The 19,382-nt window shown below is 38.6% G+C and overlaps 1 protein-coding gene across 1 annotated transcript; it reads right to left on the bottom strand.

Annotated features, from left to right (window-relative positions):
- Positions 1-8,111: 8,111 nt before the first annotated feature.
- neurod6b (neuronal differentiation 6b) lies at positions 8,112-9,122 on the bottom strand. Its single transcript, XM_030775682.1, has one exon. It carries the CDS (start codon positions 9,120-9,122, stop codon positions 8,112-8,114), a length of 1,011 nt encoding a protein of 336 aa, XP_030631542.1.
- Positions 9,123-19,382: the final 10,260 nt, after the last annotated feature.

The following is a 19,382-nucleotide window of genomic DNA, read 5'->3' as shown; positions in this document are numbered from 1 at the left end:
ATTCACTATGTGCTAGGATGTGTAAAAGCGTTTAAGTTATTTATTTATTTTTCTCACCAGTGGCATCTGCCTAGACTGCTGCCGATTCGAAACACTAAAGTAAAGTAAAGTAAGCTTCACAAAAAAAAACCCAAAAAACAAACAAACGAACAAAAAAACCTTCTTGTGACATTTAAAAGGAAACGCTTTGACTTATTTCTACATATATGTATGTTTCATTTTTCAGTAGAGTTTGCTTGGATTGTCGTACTTCTTTTTCTTCAAATTTCCCTGTGCTGGGGTGTTCGTTTGATGGTACTATTGATGAGAAAGTTCTGAGGAAAGTCACAAACCCACAGAGGAATTTGATTACCTTCATCCATTATCTGCACAGTGAGTGATGGCGAAGCACACCATCTGTCATCCGTTTCATTTGCATCGTCAACACCTGCCCTGCGTGTTTACGACTTCACTCCTGCCGAACCCCTCCCACCCACCCGCCAAAACCCCCCCACATGTTTCTTTTTAAACCACATTTTAATGAAATAATAAATAATTTTCTTTTCGAATAAACTCGAGAACCACACGATTGTGAACACAATGTATCTTTGCCGTTGCATGTGATGGAATTTATCTATTCCGATCTGCAAGCACGCAATAAAGTATAAAGAATAGGTTTTTTTTTTCCTCACATCTCCTGAGAACTTTAAACACACAATTCAGAATGATTTATTGACTCTTGTTACAATGCGTATGCTATCTGGGAGTGTACAGTTCAGTGGATAGGTAGATGGATAGGCTTACAAAGCTACTTAACTATTATGTGAGATTTATTGATAGAATGATGGACAAGCTCATAGACATATTTAGGTCTTTTCCCATCCTCTATGTTTATGTCTATACCCTATCAGGCTGACTTAATATAACTGATTATATGCAATGCCCTAGGCTCTGAAAAAGGCAGGAATGCCACTTTAGTTGACAAAGAGGCATAAAACCACAGTTCACAACAAGACATTAAGACCACAGTTCACAAGACTGGAGACACCTCTGATCACAATATCTCACAGCACTGGACACTCAGTAGTGACTAGTGAGAGCGAGAGAGACAGAGACAGAGAGAGACAGAGAGAGACAGAGAGAGAGACAGAGAGAGAGACAGAGACAGAGACAGGCACAGAGAGAGAGAGAGAGAAAGAGAGAGAGACAGAGACAGAGAGCGAGACAGAGAGAGAGAGACAGAGACAGAGAGAGAAAAAGAGAGACTATAAGAACCGTTGCTGGTTACCAGGGAATTCATGTGCCCCTTTCCCCCTCCCTCCTCTCTATCCCCAGGTGGTGTTGACGGCTATGGGGCCCATTAGCGGCAGAATCCCTGCCTCCAGCAGGCCATGCATGTCTCATGTGACACATTTTTGGATCAGAACCAAGACTCCCCCCTTCTACAGACAGCTTACTTCCTTCCAATCACAACAGAGGAGGAGAGGGAGGAGCCTTTGAGACCAGCACAATCTCAAAGGACATAAGGAAAGTGAGGTGCATCATGGGAGAGAATGAAGGAGGTGTAACAGGGGTGCAGAACTGATGAGGTGTTCCTCAGAATACTCTTGGTTTTGTCTTAGAGTGCGACCGACAGATTGACAAACAACAGTGCAAGAGCATTTAGATGGCAGCTATATACTTTTGTGTGGGCTGGAGTACAGCACAGTACAGTAACTGTGATTTTTGTGTCTATCTGAGATAGGTCAGTTACACAGTCAGAGAGAACACAAACACCATTTGACGCAGAGAATAACGCGTGCTGCTTTTAGCTGTCGTTGTATTGCAGAATTCATTCGGATTGAAGGTGCATCCTTATTCTCTACTTCACATGTTTTGCCTGGCAGAGCATCTCTGACTGCCCTGCCCTTCTTTCTGGAAAATAAGTGTCAACTACATCTCTAGTTGGTATTTCTGTTGCTCACATAATCTAAACGCAATGTGAATCTTAAAAGGGTTACACTGGCGGTACTTTTTTTTCACAAACTGTATTTTTGTCACATGGTAACACATTTAAGCATTTAGGTTAAACAGGTGAACATGTTATTACAAAAGAACATAAAGCACACTACAAGACTACTTGCTTTATAACTCCACTGTTGGGTGTGATATGAGGGAGTACTCACTTTAGCCATTCTTCTAAAGCATGAGAGCGATATACTTGCTGTGATACAAAGAAATTAACTACCTGCAACACTGCAATATTTCTTTACAGCAGCGAAGAAATTTTAACCTTGAGACACATATTTGGGGAAAAAAAATCCCTATTAGAAAAAAGTTTGCTAAATAATTGTAATTGGCAGTGTTTTTGTTTTATATTTCAATTTCAAAATATACTAAACTTTTTGTACATGCGTTGTAGGACAGCTAATGAAAGGGTGAATATTACAATGTGGTTGATGTCACACCGACGTTTACGTTAGAGAGGGAGTGAGAGAAGGAAGAAAGTATGGGGTGAGCACGTATCTGTTCTTTCGTAATCTTTCAGGATGTCCAAGAAAACGTCTCCTCGGGCATGAGCCAAGCTGACCGCGGTGAATGGGCCACAAAGCACTGGGGCTAACAGCTTCTGAAGCCATCAGTGTAATACAGGATCGAGCCATTTTGACCTTTAGACATAAACTATGTGTCATTTTCTTCATATATTAAGTCTGTCCCAGTTTTACTTCATAAAAATAGAAAATACTGGCCAAAGGAAAATGTTTAAATGGCTCTTCTATCTCCTTTCCATAACTATCTTGTTAATGTCTTATATATTACCTATATGCTATTTAGAGCTGCATTCCTACAGTCTACAGCCATAAATAACACTAAACTTTCTCTGAGTTTCCCCTCCAGAAACTCCCATGTCCTCCAGGACTAGGGCAGCCAGTCTGAACCCCCATCCTCAGAGACCCACGTTCAGACCTTCGCTCTGTGACTCCGTGACTGGGCCTGTTGCCAAGTCAACACCACTCTGACATGCAAATGAGCTATTTGCCCAATGGTGTAATGTCATTTCACCACAGCCTGTCACCTGCCCCGATCTCTCAGGATGCATTGCTTCCCAACAGTCTCAGCTCCTTAAAGTCATCTAATTAAAACACCAAATCCCTCTCTGTCATCCCTCTCTTCATTCTCTCTCTCTCTCTCTCTCTCTCCCTTTCTCTCTCTCTCTCTCTCTCTCTCTCTTTCTCTTTCTCTCTCTCTCTCTCTCTCCCTCTCTCTCTCTCTCTCGCCCACACTCATCCCATACCAGTGGAGAAATGATTATTGGGAATTTAATGGGGAAATCCTGCCATCCTAGGCCATCTGTGTCCCAGGAATTGCTGAAAAATTTGGGAAGGTTGACAACGTGACAAGAAATGCCTATTTTTTCCCCCTCATGTCATACCATTATTCATTTTTGTTGCCAGTGCAGGTCCACTAAGGTGCTAAATCACCATTACGAGGGTGTACCATTTGTGGCTTTTAATCACTGAGATTGATATGAACGGGCTATTTATTTTAAGGGACGAATATGACAGAGGGTGTCAGTCCTTTATTCTTCAAAGACGCCATTGTGTGTGTATATTGCCTATATATTACAGCTAGGGCTTAACAGAGTTACATAAAGTATTAGAGTATTAGATAAAGGTGAATGCTTTTTTAGTCTCTACTGTTTCAGTGGAATGGTAGCCTATTATGCATATTCCATGTGTAGGACAAATGAAACGATTTTCCTTTGTGAGAGCTACAGTAAGCATGAATGACAGTTTTATCAACGCAAAACCCCACCCTTCTTCTTTTTCACCTCCAACTCCCACACAGACCTGTGCCATATGTTCTCTTACACCTCCTCTTAGCCTAATGAGCAGAGAGAGAGAGAGAGAGAGAGAGAGAGAGAGAGAGAGAGAGAGAGATAAGAAGAGGAAGAAGAAGAAGAAGAAGAAGAAGAAGAAGAAGAAGAAGAAGAAGAAGAAGGATGAACAGTGAGAGGGTGTCAGCACTTAACCAGTCACCAAAGGTGCATGCCTCTGTCTGCATGCCAACCAACATCCCTACAGCCCTGTAGCTCCTGAGACCTTGTGTCTGTGCTCTCCTATTTCCCCCTTCACACACACACACAGTCACACACACACAGTCACACACACACACACACACACACACTCTTACCTCCTGTCAGGGCTGCAGCTGTCAGGACTATGAAGGGGCGGGTGGAGGAAGTGAGGGGTCGACAAGGGAAGCAGAGTGTCAGTGGCCTGGAGGTCTCCTGCTTTACTGAGAACCTCCAGAGAGAGAGAGAGACACTGGCAAGACTGCATGTCAAACCCTCTGCACAGGTGGCAGCAGGCTCACAAAAAACGCTGAGAATGATAATGTTCAGTGCCCCCGGTTACACTTTAACAGAGCTGCTGTGAAATACCACTGATGGAATCAGACCATGGCATTTTAAACTCAAGTCTGTCGGCATGATGTAAACGGAGAACAAGACTCGGAGCGTCACGACAGTCTCAGCTTTTTGCTTTATTTATGATTACTGCTTATTGTTCATTGCCTTGCTTTTTTTTAATGTGTTTAAATACCAATGAAAGTTTGAAAATAACAAGCCATATTCTGAATTTTTTTTTTTTTTTTACCTGTTTTAGTTATTGTTAGAATTTTTGTAACACCTACTAACATGGCGTTGGTGATGGATATATGATGTTATATCATTCGTCCTGTGTTCATGGAAAATCATTTTGTGCAGACAGTACCTCAAGGGTAACATGAACAACAATAAAAGTACAAATTTAAGCAATCAGCATCACGACACAATATCAAGCCACAGGAGAGTACAACATCATACGATCAGTATATAGTTTATTACCATGTTACAATTTGTATTCGTATAAGACCAATTATGTATTTTGCTGTTTCATCTACCTCTGTTTATGAGAAGCTAGATTACTCTTGAGAGTGCCACTGTCCCTGTTCATCCAAACTGGTTTTTACTTTACCGGGTTATTTTATTTTTTAGAAAGGATTGGAAAATTTGCTCAAGGTTGTCTGAGGACAGTCCCCTGTCTGTTCCGACCCACTGTATTTTTATGGATGGGTTCCATGATCCAGAGTAGAGAGAAACAACTTCTCCGACGCTTTAATTCATCTGAGCTTGCTTTGGCTCTTTTGTGATAACCCATAATACCAGGCCAATATGGAGTGGGAAGGAGAATCTTTGGGTCAACATGAAGTCAGTAAGATTACTATGTAGAATGAATTCTTGGTTGATTTGTGTATGAATGTGGTGTAACTAAAAAATACTGTGGTCTCTTTTGAGGAGTATGTCTGTCAAAAAAAAAAAAAAAAAAAGACGCCACCACCAACAGCAAAACTCTAAACCTGGCTGATGGCACCTGCTGTTAGCTGAAGATACATTAGACGTTTTATTGACCTTTGACTTCATACCCAAACAGATCTGATGACAAATACTTATGAAGGAAAGCCTTGTTAAAGTTCGATATAAATCCACTGATAGTTACAGTAAATAGCTTTAAGAATAATGTGACAAGAGAAATCTTTACATAAAGTTACATCAGTCTGATTGAAGGAGATTAAACATCAAACATATTAAACATCAGTCAGCAGAAACACAATCCTTTGTCCAGAAAATTTGCCTCATTCTGGTAAGACTGATGCCAAGACTGAAAAGGTGTAGGATAGCCCAATTAAAAAAAAACATACAAATAATACGTCAATAATATTAAAATGTTCAGAGAAATGTTATTTTAACAGTACAATCTCACACTGTTAGAAGTTCGAAACTTCAAACAGAAAATCGGAAACTGGAAACATTAGCCGTCGTTGGTTAGCCCACTGTTCGGATTTGAACGTGACATCTCTTAATTTCCAAAATGTTTCAGATAATTCATACAGCCCTGGCTGGCTCCGCCTGGGGCTTTGGGTGGGCACCGAGAACAGGGCGATCGACAGGCTGTCGAGCTCTGGCTTTAGTCCAATCCAGGCACTGCAGCAAACCGTAGTTTTTTTCTGAACCGAAGTCAACTAATATTTACTAAGTCTTGATGCTATTTAAATAATGTATTTAAAGACTGACATTTGGCTGCATATATTTAACAAAGTGAAACAGAAAACTACCAAATTTCCGACATAGGAGAAATATATGTGGAGCAAATGGAATTTAGTCATTCTAAATTTTCTCTCAAACATCACTCGGGATGGGATCTTTTAAAAATTTCGTTTCCACTGCCGTATACACTGCCAATGTAAACACATTATTTAAGGGTATTTTCACTTAATATTCATTGTATTTACATATATACTGTCACATTTTACGAAAGTTTATAAATGCGAACGCCACAGTCCAATATCATTCAGTGCTCCTATTCTATTATTATTATTATTATTATTATTATTATTATTATTATTATTAAAGGAAATAAATGATAACGAAACATACTTATGTTGAATGTCCCCTAATACGTACATCCATTATTAACAAGACCGCAGAAGTCATTATGAATTCAAACATTTGCTGAATTCCCTTTGGAGCGCTTATCCTGGAAATATAAATAAACATGAGGTCAAAACCAAACATTCTTTAATTGAATATTTATTATTTTATCTGTTAGGACCTTGAACTAATTCTTTAAATTGTTTTGTTTTTCTTTTGTTTTCCGTAAGTCATTGAATCCACGGAATTTATTGTCACAGAATTTATTGATTTAATATATTTACAGTCGTGAGCTAATGAAACTATTGATTTATGATTCATGATTTGAAACACTGCAGAGACTAACTGAAACTCAAGTTATATCTATATTTATAATTCAGCATTTGTGTAAAAAAAAATGCATTAGTAGCATCATAGCAGAACTGCGGGTCAAATATGTATTTTCGTCCTGCCATGTATAATCATGAACATGTATACATACTGTCACTGAAAACTTGTAAGAGCGAAAACCTTATGTCCGACACATCTACCAGTGCATTTTGTCCCACATGGCCACCTTTAAATCAAAGTTAACGCGATATGTATCTTTTAATTCCAAGTGTTTGCCCATTACATAAACTTAGGTCCGAAAGTGTGTCCAGTCCAACACAGCTTTAATAACATCTCTGTAACAAGATTGAGTTCATTACAGCAATTGAAATGTACACTTCGGCTTTTAAAAATCGTTTTAGTTCGAAGACACAGTCCTTCACATTTATGGATAGATATTTCCACTGTCGACGCCCGCCGAGTCATTTGAAACGTCCTGGAGCAGGCGTTCGAAACAAGCAGCCAAACGCCATTTTCATCTCTTGAGCTCACTGAAAACAGTCTGTCTGTATATATAGCCTACCTCACAATATTACATTTACATTTCTGAGAATGAATAATGAGAATTCTGACTGAGAATGTTACAACAGAAAATGTGTACGAGCAGATATTAGAACTATAATAAGTTATGTTTAGAACAGGTTTACTTCTCGTGACCTGCTAATACACATTTGCTGTTTCAGTGTGCTCAGTAAGGCCTTTTTTGTAAAAGGTTATTCGATCAAGGCCTTTCCATGCGCTTTGCTCCATCACAATTTTACTAAGAGTGTTTGAATTTGGATGTTAATTTACCCACGTAAATAAGATAAGAACAGTGCTGGATTCATACACCATAATTTACAGATTTTCATTGTGTGAGCAGAACATTTTACCGGATTGCATAGCTCAATTTAATTATTATTGCTAAGCGATTTTATGGTGTTGTAGAGGAAAGGCAAATAAAATTCAATCATAATTCTGACCAGAAAAAAAAAAAATTTTTGACATGCATTACAGAGTGTTTTTTTTCTTTTTTTCTTTCTTTTTTTTTTACATTTCCTTCTTCCCAGTGTATGCAATGTAAATATGCTTCAGGCTGCACACATACATTTATACAAATGTATAATTATAATACAGTGAATAACAGAGAATTTTTAAATATGCAAGTGACCTTTAACAGAGAGAAATTATTTACTTAAGTATGTTACAGAAACGTTTATAAATGTTGCCAGTGTTGATACATACTGCTGAGATGCTCCATTCTCTTGCAGTTGAACACTCATACACTAATTAGCAGTCAGAGGGGAATAGCAGAATCGCAAAAGCTCTCTTGTTAATTATGAAAAGTCGTATTTAATTCGTCCTGCGTTTGGAAGGACTGGCTGCGAAGATGCAAGTCATACGGGAAATGACTATCGGGGGAGACTCTATACATTGAATTGTGGCCAAGAGAGCTTCTTGCAGGCACACCGCAGTACCTCATGCCGTAGTGAAAGTTCTTACCATACTCAGCTGGTTCATCGTGTTTTTTAACAGAGAATATCCCGTTAAAGTTCATAGGGGGACTAAGCGGCCCGTCAAAGCGTGGACTGCCACCTTCGGGAGACGGACTTTCAAAGAATGATTCGTAAGCACTGCAGTAGTTGAAGGGTCGGAAAGGTTTGGCACTGTCCATGGTACTACTGATGTGGCCAGGGGGCGTGCCCATCTCAGAGCTCGCGTATGGATAAAGAGTGTCATAGGAAGGCCTGCCAGCGAAAGAGACCTCCCCATTGTGGTCAGTAAGGAAATTTCGAGCATTGAGCTGTAGGCAACCTGCCACTAAATTGGTCGTCGGCTGAGATAATCCTTTACAGAGAGTCTGTACAAAGGCGAGAAGATCGGGTCTTTTGCCGGCGCTCAGGGTTTCTGAAAGGGCCCAGATGTAATTTTTCGCCAGCCTCAGAGTCTCTATTTTGGACAGCTTCTGCGTTTTGGAATAGCAAGGCACGACCTTTCGCAAGCTCTCTAGTGCATCGTTAAGCCCATGCATGCGGCTCCGCTCACGTGCGTTGGCTTCCATACGTCGCAGTTTCACCCTGTCATTTTGACCATCTGATGTTTTCTTTTTGCGTTGCCCTCGCCTTTTTGACATTACGTTCTCATCGTGTTCTTCCTCCTTGTCTTCCTCCTCCTTTTCTGAAATTTCATCCTCCGTTTCTTTTAGATCTGGGTTTGAAGTGTTTTCAAGTCTTCGCATGAATCGGTCTTGTTTCATGCTTTCGTTGACGCTCTCACGGGGAAAACTGGCACCAAACTGGGGTTCGCACATCATGTCAGGCTCCTCAAATGGTATGGTCAACATTTTCCCTGGACAGCAACATTGAGACATTCAGATTTTTCACAACAGACCTGAGGCCACAGACTGTGGTCCTTATGCGTATTAAATGCCGTGAAGCAGAGGAGGGCCTGGCAAAGACATTTAAAATACAGCTACGTATCCGGCAAATTATAAATCACAAAATTTAAACGCGGTGTCACAGAGATTAAACAGTAAAGTGCGGTTGATATATTTCTTTTCTTAAATAGCTGTACATTAATATACATTGCTGTGTGAGTATAATAAAGGACGGCTACGTACCATAATTAGTTCCTTACCTTGATCTTAACATTTAGCGTGTATGTTCAAATTCCTCTTAGGCTGAGAACCACGTCCAACTTGCTTGCAGAAGAATTGTCAGAATTCCTTTAATCTCTCTTTCTCTCTCTCTCTCTCTCTCTCTCTCTTTCTCTCTCTCCACACTGAGAAATGACACCCATGCCAACTGCCAGAGCGGGTACCCATGCCATCTGCCACTGACGTCTTGTGGCAGCGCTGGTCACGTGGTGCGGTCTCAAGGGACTTCCACTCTGCACTGATCATCTGGCATCCCCAGTAATGGGCACCGGGAGGCTTTCATTTACCGTCAGAAAATCAGAGTAAAGAAAGATTAATGCCAGCATCAACACATCGACACCATTATTGGGAATAATACATGTTTTAGGTTGTGAGAGAAAGTTTGAACATATCGTTACTATTGAATTATATCTGATATCGCTTTATTAACTTGCTCTTTCCACTTGACTTTGAAAGACATTTATCTGATGTCATTTGTTTGCTGGCCACAATTTTCCAAAAATATGCTAAATACCAATGTGTCAAGTATAGCTTGACGTAAATACACAAAAGACGCAACTTTGACACGACCATTAGATAACCTGAGTGTATGACAAAGTTTGAAATGTTGCTAAAAGAAGTGTAAGCTTCTATTTCATCATGCATTTACTGATGACCAATAAGGAAAAGAGACACAATCCTTTTTCCTTAACTAATCTGGTTGTCAGGTGTTTCCAAGAACTTCATCCAGTCAAGTCAATAGTGCGTTTACATAGATATACATGACTGTGTGCTGAATGGTGCCATGATCTACAACATAGATACATTTGAACAATGAGCACACATGCACACACACACACCCACAAACACACACACACACGCACTTACTTCTGTCTGCCCCCAAAATGCCTCAGCTGGTGTTCTGTGCGTTCCGGTCCAATACACACACTCACATCTGATGAGTCAAACTCCCCATTTCAGACTAATCAGTTGACTGCACTAATTGCAAATGCAAATATGCAAATTTATATTAATTAATTACTCCACTAATTGGTTCTCTAGTCTTTTCAGGTAATAAATCATTGTGTGGTTGAGACAGAGTGAGTGAGAGAGGGGAAAAAAGGGGCTAACTCCCACCCCTCACATAAAAAATTTAAAGTGTCCTATGTCAGTACTCCTGAGAAAACAAGAGATTTAAAAGAAAAAAAAGAAAAGAAAGTGAGAGGAATATAGTGAGTTTTCTTCAAAATCATAGCTTTTCTCACCTGAGTTCCACATTATTTGTCAATGATGCAGACATCATCTAACAACTCAAACTGTGTGGAAAAATTGTGTAAAAACTGCCATATAGACCACAGTTGCTGGTTAAGTGAAGTGTAAACTTGTTCATTTGTTCTGCTCTAGACCTATGAATGAGGCTTTTTGTTACCAAGACGATGACAGCTCGTGCCTGTCAGCTGTTTTAATTATCACATTATCAGCTCTTAAAGGCAGTACGAGGAGCCAAGTTGCTAATGAAGTAGCTCCCATCTTCAGAACGAGACAATATTAGAGGAGAGAAAGGAAGAATAGTCTCCCTGTTTGTTCCAGTTGAAGGTGAGACACTAACTGTTGACCTCTTGGTGGGTTAGTGAGGGTGTCACAGATTCAGTGAACAGTAGGAGGAATGCGTCAACAGTGGAGACCAACGACTCGCATAATTACTCTGTATAATAATGAGTGAAAGTGTTAAGCGAGAAATGTTGTGCTTTAAGATGTGTATTTTAATTATTTGCACTCTAGTCATGCAATAACCTGAGATGCAAACCTCATACCTTCACTCCATGAGACCATATATAGCATTTCACAGCTTTATCACACACCGTGGACCCATCTCACTAACAAAGCAGACTGCCATACCGCGCACCACGCTGGTACATCCATTAATCTCCAAAATCATAAACCTTCCATTTAACGACCACACCGCAATATTCTCTCTATTACCTTTGAGTGCCAACTACCAAACCTCTGTTAAGGTAATTGAGCTCAGTTTTAATGCCGGGAATTGGCTTTTTTGAAAAATAGTCTGCTTTACCTTTTGAGTACTGTTTTTCTGAATATCTCTGTGAATGAGTAATGAAGAATTTGTAGGGTTTTGGGGAGGACCTGTTGACCTCAGTGGTTTATATGCCAAACGGTGATGATCCATAGTCAAAACAATTGGAGGGTAACACTTTACTTGGATAGTCTGCCCTCAAAGGGTTTACAGGGTATTTCTAATAGTTCAACATGTTGAATAAGCTGCTGCTTAGTTGAGATTCAACCATTCGTATCTACATTGTTGAATGTTCAACAAGATTAATAATATGGTTTACATTGTTTGTTGAATATGTGTATATACATTAGTCTATTGAACATTTGTATAGCATAGGTTGACCTCAACCCTAACTCTAATCCTAACTCTAACCGTAGTCAAAGTTCAACTAAACTGTTCTGAACATATGTACGTATGTTCTTGAATCATCACATGTACTCTATAAACCCTCTGTGGGCATACTATCCAAGTAAAGTGTAACCGATTATTGTTTAAAGGGGAGGTATATGCTTGTTGGCAAATGGCTCCTTTTTGAAAATTGCTTCCTTGTAATTAATATGTTGACACGACCCCTCTGTTACATTACACCAGTAGAATGGTATTTACTTATGTTTTTTTCTATTCTATTCTATTCTATTCTATTCTATTCTATTCTATTCTATTCTATTCTATTCTATTCTGTTCTATTCTAGGTTAGGAGTATCTTTAAATCATTGGTGACTATGAGCTATGAAGGATAAACTCTCAGCTCTTATGGACATTTCTGCCCTTTTTTGCTGAAGACCTTGTTCAGAAATAGTTGATCTAGGTGTCATTATGTACCAACATGATCTTTCAGTTTTAGCATTAAGAGGAATAGATCATAAGCGTGGAGACATAGCATATTTACAGAACTAATACAGAATAAAGGGATTTTGTTGCAGGCCTTCTCTTAAAATGCAGGTATGTGGTGAAAAGAAAAAACATATGGTTTTTTTTTTAAATCAAAATATTAAAAAGTTAACCTACAGTGACATACAGTGTGTCATACCCGATAAAAATGATTTGTATTTTCAAATTGTCCCGTTAGTTTTTAAAGTCAATATTCAAGTCTTAGTTAGCACTTAGTTTTCATTGAATTCTTTGGTTCATCTAGAAGAATTTCCTTTGAGACATTGTAACTTCGCTGTGGCTGAGCCATGTGAAGTCTGTTAATGTAGAATCATTTTTCTATAGCAGGAACAGGAGTCTTTAACACAGAGTGTCTTGTCAGTCGCCGAGCTCTGAGTATCTAACAGTGTTTGTCGGAGTTATTAGGGAAACCCTGGGCTTGGAGCTGCATCCTGCAGCTGTGCTGTTCTTGCCAATTACATGGCCCATATGCTGCCTGTCCCAGTCTGCGCAGGTGGATCCTCAGATGGAAGAAAAGGTGTAAGGAGAAAGTTACAATCGCCACACTATTCACCATTACCCAAAGAGTTTCCCATTACCGCGCCCAGTTCCCTCTCTCCGGGTTTAATTCAGTTCATTTTCATACAGTGTCAAAAAATGTCCAAAATATTTCCAAATCTTACACGTTTTCACTTATATCTGTTCTCTCACACACTGGTTTCTCGTACTAATTTCACTACAGATTGAATAACTGTATATACAAAGAAAGAGGAACAGCTATCTCCAATTCTAGAAATATTCAGTTATTTTGTCTGAGGACTTCCATTAAGGACGAATCTAGTTATGTGATGCTTATACTGCTAGGATTTAGGGATCAGAGAGTCTCAGTTTTACTGAAATCTGTGAGTAAATGCATACATTCTGAATTTAAACAAATGGATAAGTGAATACCGCATTCTTTCACTGAAAGAAAATTAACAGATTAACAACTGAAGTGGAAATAATCAGTTATGCTAATGGTTTTGAAATGGAACTATGAATTATTTATTTGCTTTTAAAAATGTATAAGGTAAATATGTTGTTGGTTAGATTTCAGAAAGGGAAAACAGAGACAAGAGGTATCATCATGTTTTGCCTCAGGCAAAATATCACATTCAGAAGACAGATTGCTTGCAAGTATCAATCCAGCAGAAACAATCTGTTACTAAAAAGGAGAAGACAATCTTTTGAGTTCACTCTGTGCTTAAAGCGATGATCGGTTACTCCCTGTTCAATATGTCCTTATATAACGATGATTAAATCCTCAAGGCAATTATTAACCAATATTATGGATGATGATGATGTATTTAAATGGAATTGTAACTGTGAATTTATTTGGCAAAAAATTTAACTTCAAAAATTACAATCTTAATTCCATTTTAGCATGTGCATGGTGTAATTAGGACAGATTAGTCACAGTGTCTTCTATTTGAATTGTTTATAATTATGTATACATATTATTTGCATGTTTTATGAATTAGGTACCATATGAAAGATTAATCATGTAATTTCAGAACTAAGTTGCTGTTTACACTGCTGCAGCCGTTGCTGTAAGTCTGGTCTTTTATTGTTTCTGACAAAAACTCAGGTTAAAGTTTATTTGTTAGTTTGTTTGTTTGTTTTAAAAGCATAGAGTCAGAAGGCATGATGTTGGAGAACTTAATTTGTTGTGACTTGAGAATGTTCCAGCATATTTCTTAGAATACGTCATGTAGGGTTCCATGCTCCTTGCTGATGTTTCAGAATTGTCAACAAACCTCAATATACATTTGCAGGATTTCTAATGTATTTCTATATGATTTTCAGTTCAGCTGAACCCAATATTTAGATATTCACTTTTGACAGGAATGTAACAGTTCTGAAAATGTACTGTGAATGTAACTCAAATAGACAGAAACGTCTTAGCTTGTTTCATTTTAAAACAGCTTTATGAATTCAGGGTTAATGACTGTGATATTCCTATTGCCCTGTTGGGGTCTCTGGACCGCCCCCTCTGTCTTTGTCAGTGTGTGCATGTGTCAGTAGGGGTGTCATATTTGGCAGGAACTTGTGGCCCTATCTCTCTGAAAGCCCTTTTGAGGCTGTCACTGTGCCAATGTAAGGTGGCAGTGATGCAGAGCTCAGGGTACAGATGAAAAAAAAGAAACTTGCCTCATCATGTGTTGGGCTTTGTTCCAGTTGGACTGGCAGTGCTACACGCTACTAGTGTGCTCCAGTTTATTTAGCTCATCTCTGTGTAGATGGAGCTCTTCAAATTGACTTGAGAAACCCGCTCTGATTACTCATTTTTCATGGGACTAAATCGCTCTGGTTCTGTGTGATTATGTGTGTGTGCCTGTGTGTGTGTGCCTGTGTTTGTGCGTATGTGTTTGTTGCATGCATATTAAGTACTCACATAAAGACATTGTGGTTCTAAATCATTAAGGAGGTATTGGTTTTCAAAAGCGATGACATTTTATGAGGATAAGCATTTTGAGTCTATCATTTATGCTTTCAAAGAACTGCACAAGGGGAGAAAATAAATTGTTTCTGACTCTAAACTGCTGTTCATTCGTACATGGCATCATAAATAAACTTGCAGAGTCAATCATTTCTGTACTATAATATAATTATAATAAAACCATAATAACAATTGTCTTCAAAGATCCTATTTCAGCCTTTCACTCATTAAAGACTGTGAGCATCTGAAAACCATATCAGATTCAGACTCGTGTGTGCTGAATCTGATATGTCTGATATGTATCTGATAGTTTGCAGGGTTTCCATATCTGCACAGATGTTTTACCTGAGGATTGATGATGACTTCCCCAAGACACACCCATAGCAACAGAATCATTAAACGCAAACATCTGTAAATGCCAGAAAGTGCTGCACGTCTGTGCCTCCCCTGCAGTGGCCCTCTCTGAGCACTAATGACTCTGAATCCAGCAATACATTACTACAGAACGCTAGAAAGGAAACTTTAGAACACAGCTAAAATCACGCAGCAGACATGCACACACACACACAAACACACACGCCTGAACTCACGCACACAAACACACATACAATGAGAAATCAATTCTGTATCAGTTTTGTTAGATACATACACTGGCTGCCTACAGTGTGAACTCAGAGTAACTACCATCACTATGAACAAAGATTGCATAAAAAAAAATAGAAGAAGAAGAAGAAGAAGAAGAAGAGAACACACCATTTTTGAAAATTTCACATGTGAGAAGTTGTTTTTGAAGCTTGAATATTTTTAAGTCAATTCATCTCTTGATACAATCCATGTAAATTCAGCTTTAGGCTTAAAATGTATGGTTATATTTCAGAGAGTGACATAATTTAAGATTTCTGTAAACCAAAAATAGGTATTAAGGACAGTAGCTATGCAAGTACAAAATTCACTACTCGAGTAACACCTTCACTGTTAGAGTGACATCTAGTGGTGCTTTATGAAACTGAGAAAGAAAGCCAAAACCTTCCCCTAAAACAGACATAAAATAAAGAACAATGTACCGCACATTTATCTAGTCAGTTAATGTTTGATGCAAGCATTGCTCTTTGTTAAGTGATGTCACCTACTCACTCAGCTTTTGAAATGAGGACAATCACGCTTGTTCTGAGCCCTTTGAGTTCATGTTTATTGTCACGGCTGTGCAGTCACAGAGTATGCAGGCAGACGCCACAGTCTCTCGACATATCTCTGAGTCCACAACGAAAAGAAACAGAAAGACACGAACGAACCACACATGACAGTGGGATGCAATGAGAACTGCACTGTCTGCACTGTGACCTCACATACAAACATTAACAGAAAACCATCACCCGTCCAGTGGGCAGAAACCCGTGTCCACATCTCACCTAAATGTACAAAATGTGTTTGAATGAACGGCAAACAAAGAAACGGTCAAAGGAAATCAAAAATCTTTCCGATATTATTACACAAGTGTAATTCCTCTCTTTGTTCAGTCGTAGCTTTCTTGCTTCAAGGACAGAGAATAGAGGTCATTTAATGAATAAGAATCTGGACTTTAAAGTGTGTGAATATGCAAACACTGAGAGGGGACTTATATTTGGATAAGGATGCTAACATTCGCCTCCAGAAACATGCCAAAGACCTTATCGGCTCTGATTGTGGCAGAAAATAATTAAATAATTCGGCAAAAGTCGACCTACTCAGTAATAAGAGACTGGAGTTTCCTCCATTCCCTCATTGAGTACTTGAGTATGACCCTTAACTCTGTCTAAGTCCCCCAGAGTCCCATTCAGTGATGGAGTTCAGTTTACAACTACTGGATGGCCCTAAAGCTCTCCTTCCCAACCCAGACACAGGTGACCCACTGGAAAGAAAAAAAAAAAAAAAAGCTCTAGCCTTGCACTAAAGACGTCTCATCTGGTTGGTCAGTTATGCTGCTCAGACCCTTGATTGGTTGGATCAAATGTCATTGCAGGACTGGAACCAAAACAAACAGTCCTTTGAGCTGTCCAGATAAACATGAATGTGATCAGAAAAACTGCCGATATGGATTAAACAAACATTTTCAGAAGTAATAAAACAATTTTTACAAATTCTGCCAAATAATATTAAAAAAAAAAACAATATTGAGATATTCTTTGACCTCTGTGCTGATATTTTTTTTTCATTCCATATTTATATATTACAGAATTCATGGTAAGTGCCTATGGTTGGTTGTTTTTACACTTTGAAAGTAAATATACACACATGAATTGTACATAAATCCATTCTCACCCATCAAAAAAAAAAAAAAAAAAATCAAACATTTCTTAACATGGAGAAACATAGAGTAAATCAATCACAATATTTTTTTTTTCCACTTATTTACACATTCTTAGCCGGAGCACTTAGTCATGAAAATGCAATTACTGCGTTTCTCATTTAGAGAACCCCGCGCAAAACTTTTACTAACACTACTGAAACATTCATATTCTTCCTGTCGCGAAATGTGAATAATGATTAAAATATCTAGAAATGTGTTTCATTTCTACGCATTCCCCTTGGGGGAGAAGGGACAGGAATAAGAGGCCTGTAGAAAACACAGAGCATTCATACACTCAGGAGGATATGTGATTATGAATAAGAGGCATTTCAGGCAAGAGGAATAAACCTGCTAATGTTGTGTGATCTAAAGTGTACTGGATACAAGATATTACAGGTAAATAGAAACCAGAGTATGCACAGTGTAGGATCTGATCTAATTATTACATTCCATGCTCATAATAATTCATTAATTATATACTTTATCATTATGAAAGATTCATTTGTGTCCCCTTCCTTTGTTCCCTTAACAGGAAGAGTTACGTTTTCTCATTCAGTAAGACTGTCTGTAAAACTGCACAGTATAATAATTTGAACTAGGATAAAGACAGTTTCAAAACGGGCATGTGTAGCCAAGCAGAAGACTGAGAGTATCGTTAGACTATGCAAAGCTGCTGAACATTGCACGCTACTGGAGAAATCTGCAGCCAAGCTATCAAGTCCAGGGTGCACTACACAGAGATATCTCAGCAAGAATAATTAGGAAATACTGACACTCCAAATATTTTTTTTTCTCTCATATGAAAGATTGGACTTAATCGCTGATGTGTCAATATACAGCATTAATACGTAAACACATTCATTTGAATATTATAACTGCGTCCCCTATGAACTTTTTTTTTTTTTTTTTACGGATTTGACAATGCAACCAAACAATTGCTAGCGCAAAACTCACAGCGTCCAGTTCTATTGAAATGTTACTGATTCTCACCATGTCTTTTTAAAGCGCACGTTTAAATCAACACAGCTCCAAAAGATTATTCCCTATTCCAAGCCGAGAGGCATAGATAAACATTTGAACCTTTGGAACAATGAAAACTGCTGTTTAAACGAATGTCTAACTGAATGGCATTGAACCCCTTTGTATGCATATGAAGTATTTTGGAAGGAGTGAGAAATTCAGAGTAACTCTGAGAAAAGTCACTTACATTTGAGGTGACTCGTTGAATGGACTGTTCCACTGCAGAGCCATACAGAACTATGTGTTGGAGCACAGTGTCATATACGTGAACAGAAATAATATATATATATATATATATATATAAAAAAAACCAGACACAGTTCTACAGGAGGTTAGTGGTACATATACACACAAACAATGAGTTGAAACAGAAATTTGTCAAATATGAAACAAGAAAACGCAACTGCAGTGAAATGTTTAGTTGCATCTTTCCCAAAAACAAGTCCAGCTTTTTGTTGTCATTGCTACAGACAGTACACCCTGCTGGAAAAGAGGATGGGCTATCCATGGCTGTCCTGTACCGAGAGGGCTTTTCAGTTCGGTTCAAAGAGTTGGAAAAGGCAGGTAGAAATAAGACAAAGAAAAATGAAAAAACGAAACAACATGAAAATAAACAAACAAAATTAGGTGAAATGAATGTCAGCTTTAATAGAAAATGAAAATGAATGAAAATGATTAAGGGTGAAAGAAAGAAAGAAAGAAAGAAAGAAAGAAAGAAAGAAAGAAAGAAAGAAAGAAAGAAAGAAAATGGAGGTACAAAGGAAGACACAGTTACGGCTGTGCGCAGTTACAGCCCAACAGATGCACAACACACGGCAGGAGGTAAAATAAAATAGATCCTGTTGTCAAGTTGATTTTCTGTTCATTCATCTTCATGGCAATAATTGCAGATTTGAGCTGAATCAGATGGATAAACCAGGGCTTGGATCATGTGGCTCAATAGCTGCTGTCCAATCACATTGCATGCTTCAAGTCAAAACTTCCATCAAATGGTCAAACCTGAAGCAAGTGTTCAGCCACTAGAGAACGACAACAAATAAAATGCTTTGCAAAGGAAGGCTGTACAGAAAATGGTGTAAGGACTTGCAACGTCCTCTAGAGGGCGCAGTGTAGTCCAATTACAGGGCCCTTGGAACTGGAGAGCAGCTAGATGTAAGGTTACATCGTAGTAACTCAGTGCCAGGCCTATGGTGATTCATC

Source organism: Chanos chanos, chromosome 5 (assembly GCF_902362185.1).
Source record: "Chanos chanos chromosome 5, fChaCha1.1, whole genome shotgun sequence".
NCBI lineage: Eukaryota > Metazoa > Chordata > Actinopteri > Gonorynchiformes > Chanidae > Chanos > Chanos chanos.
The sequence above is the reverse complement of the archived record's forward strand: the minus strand, read 5'-3'. Positions and strand labels throughout refer to the sequence as shown.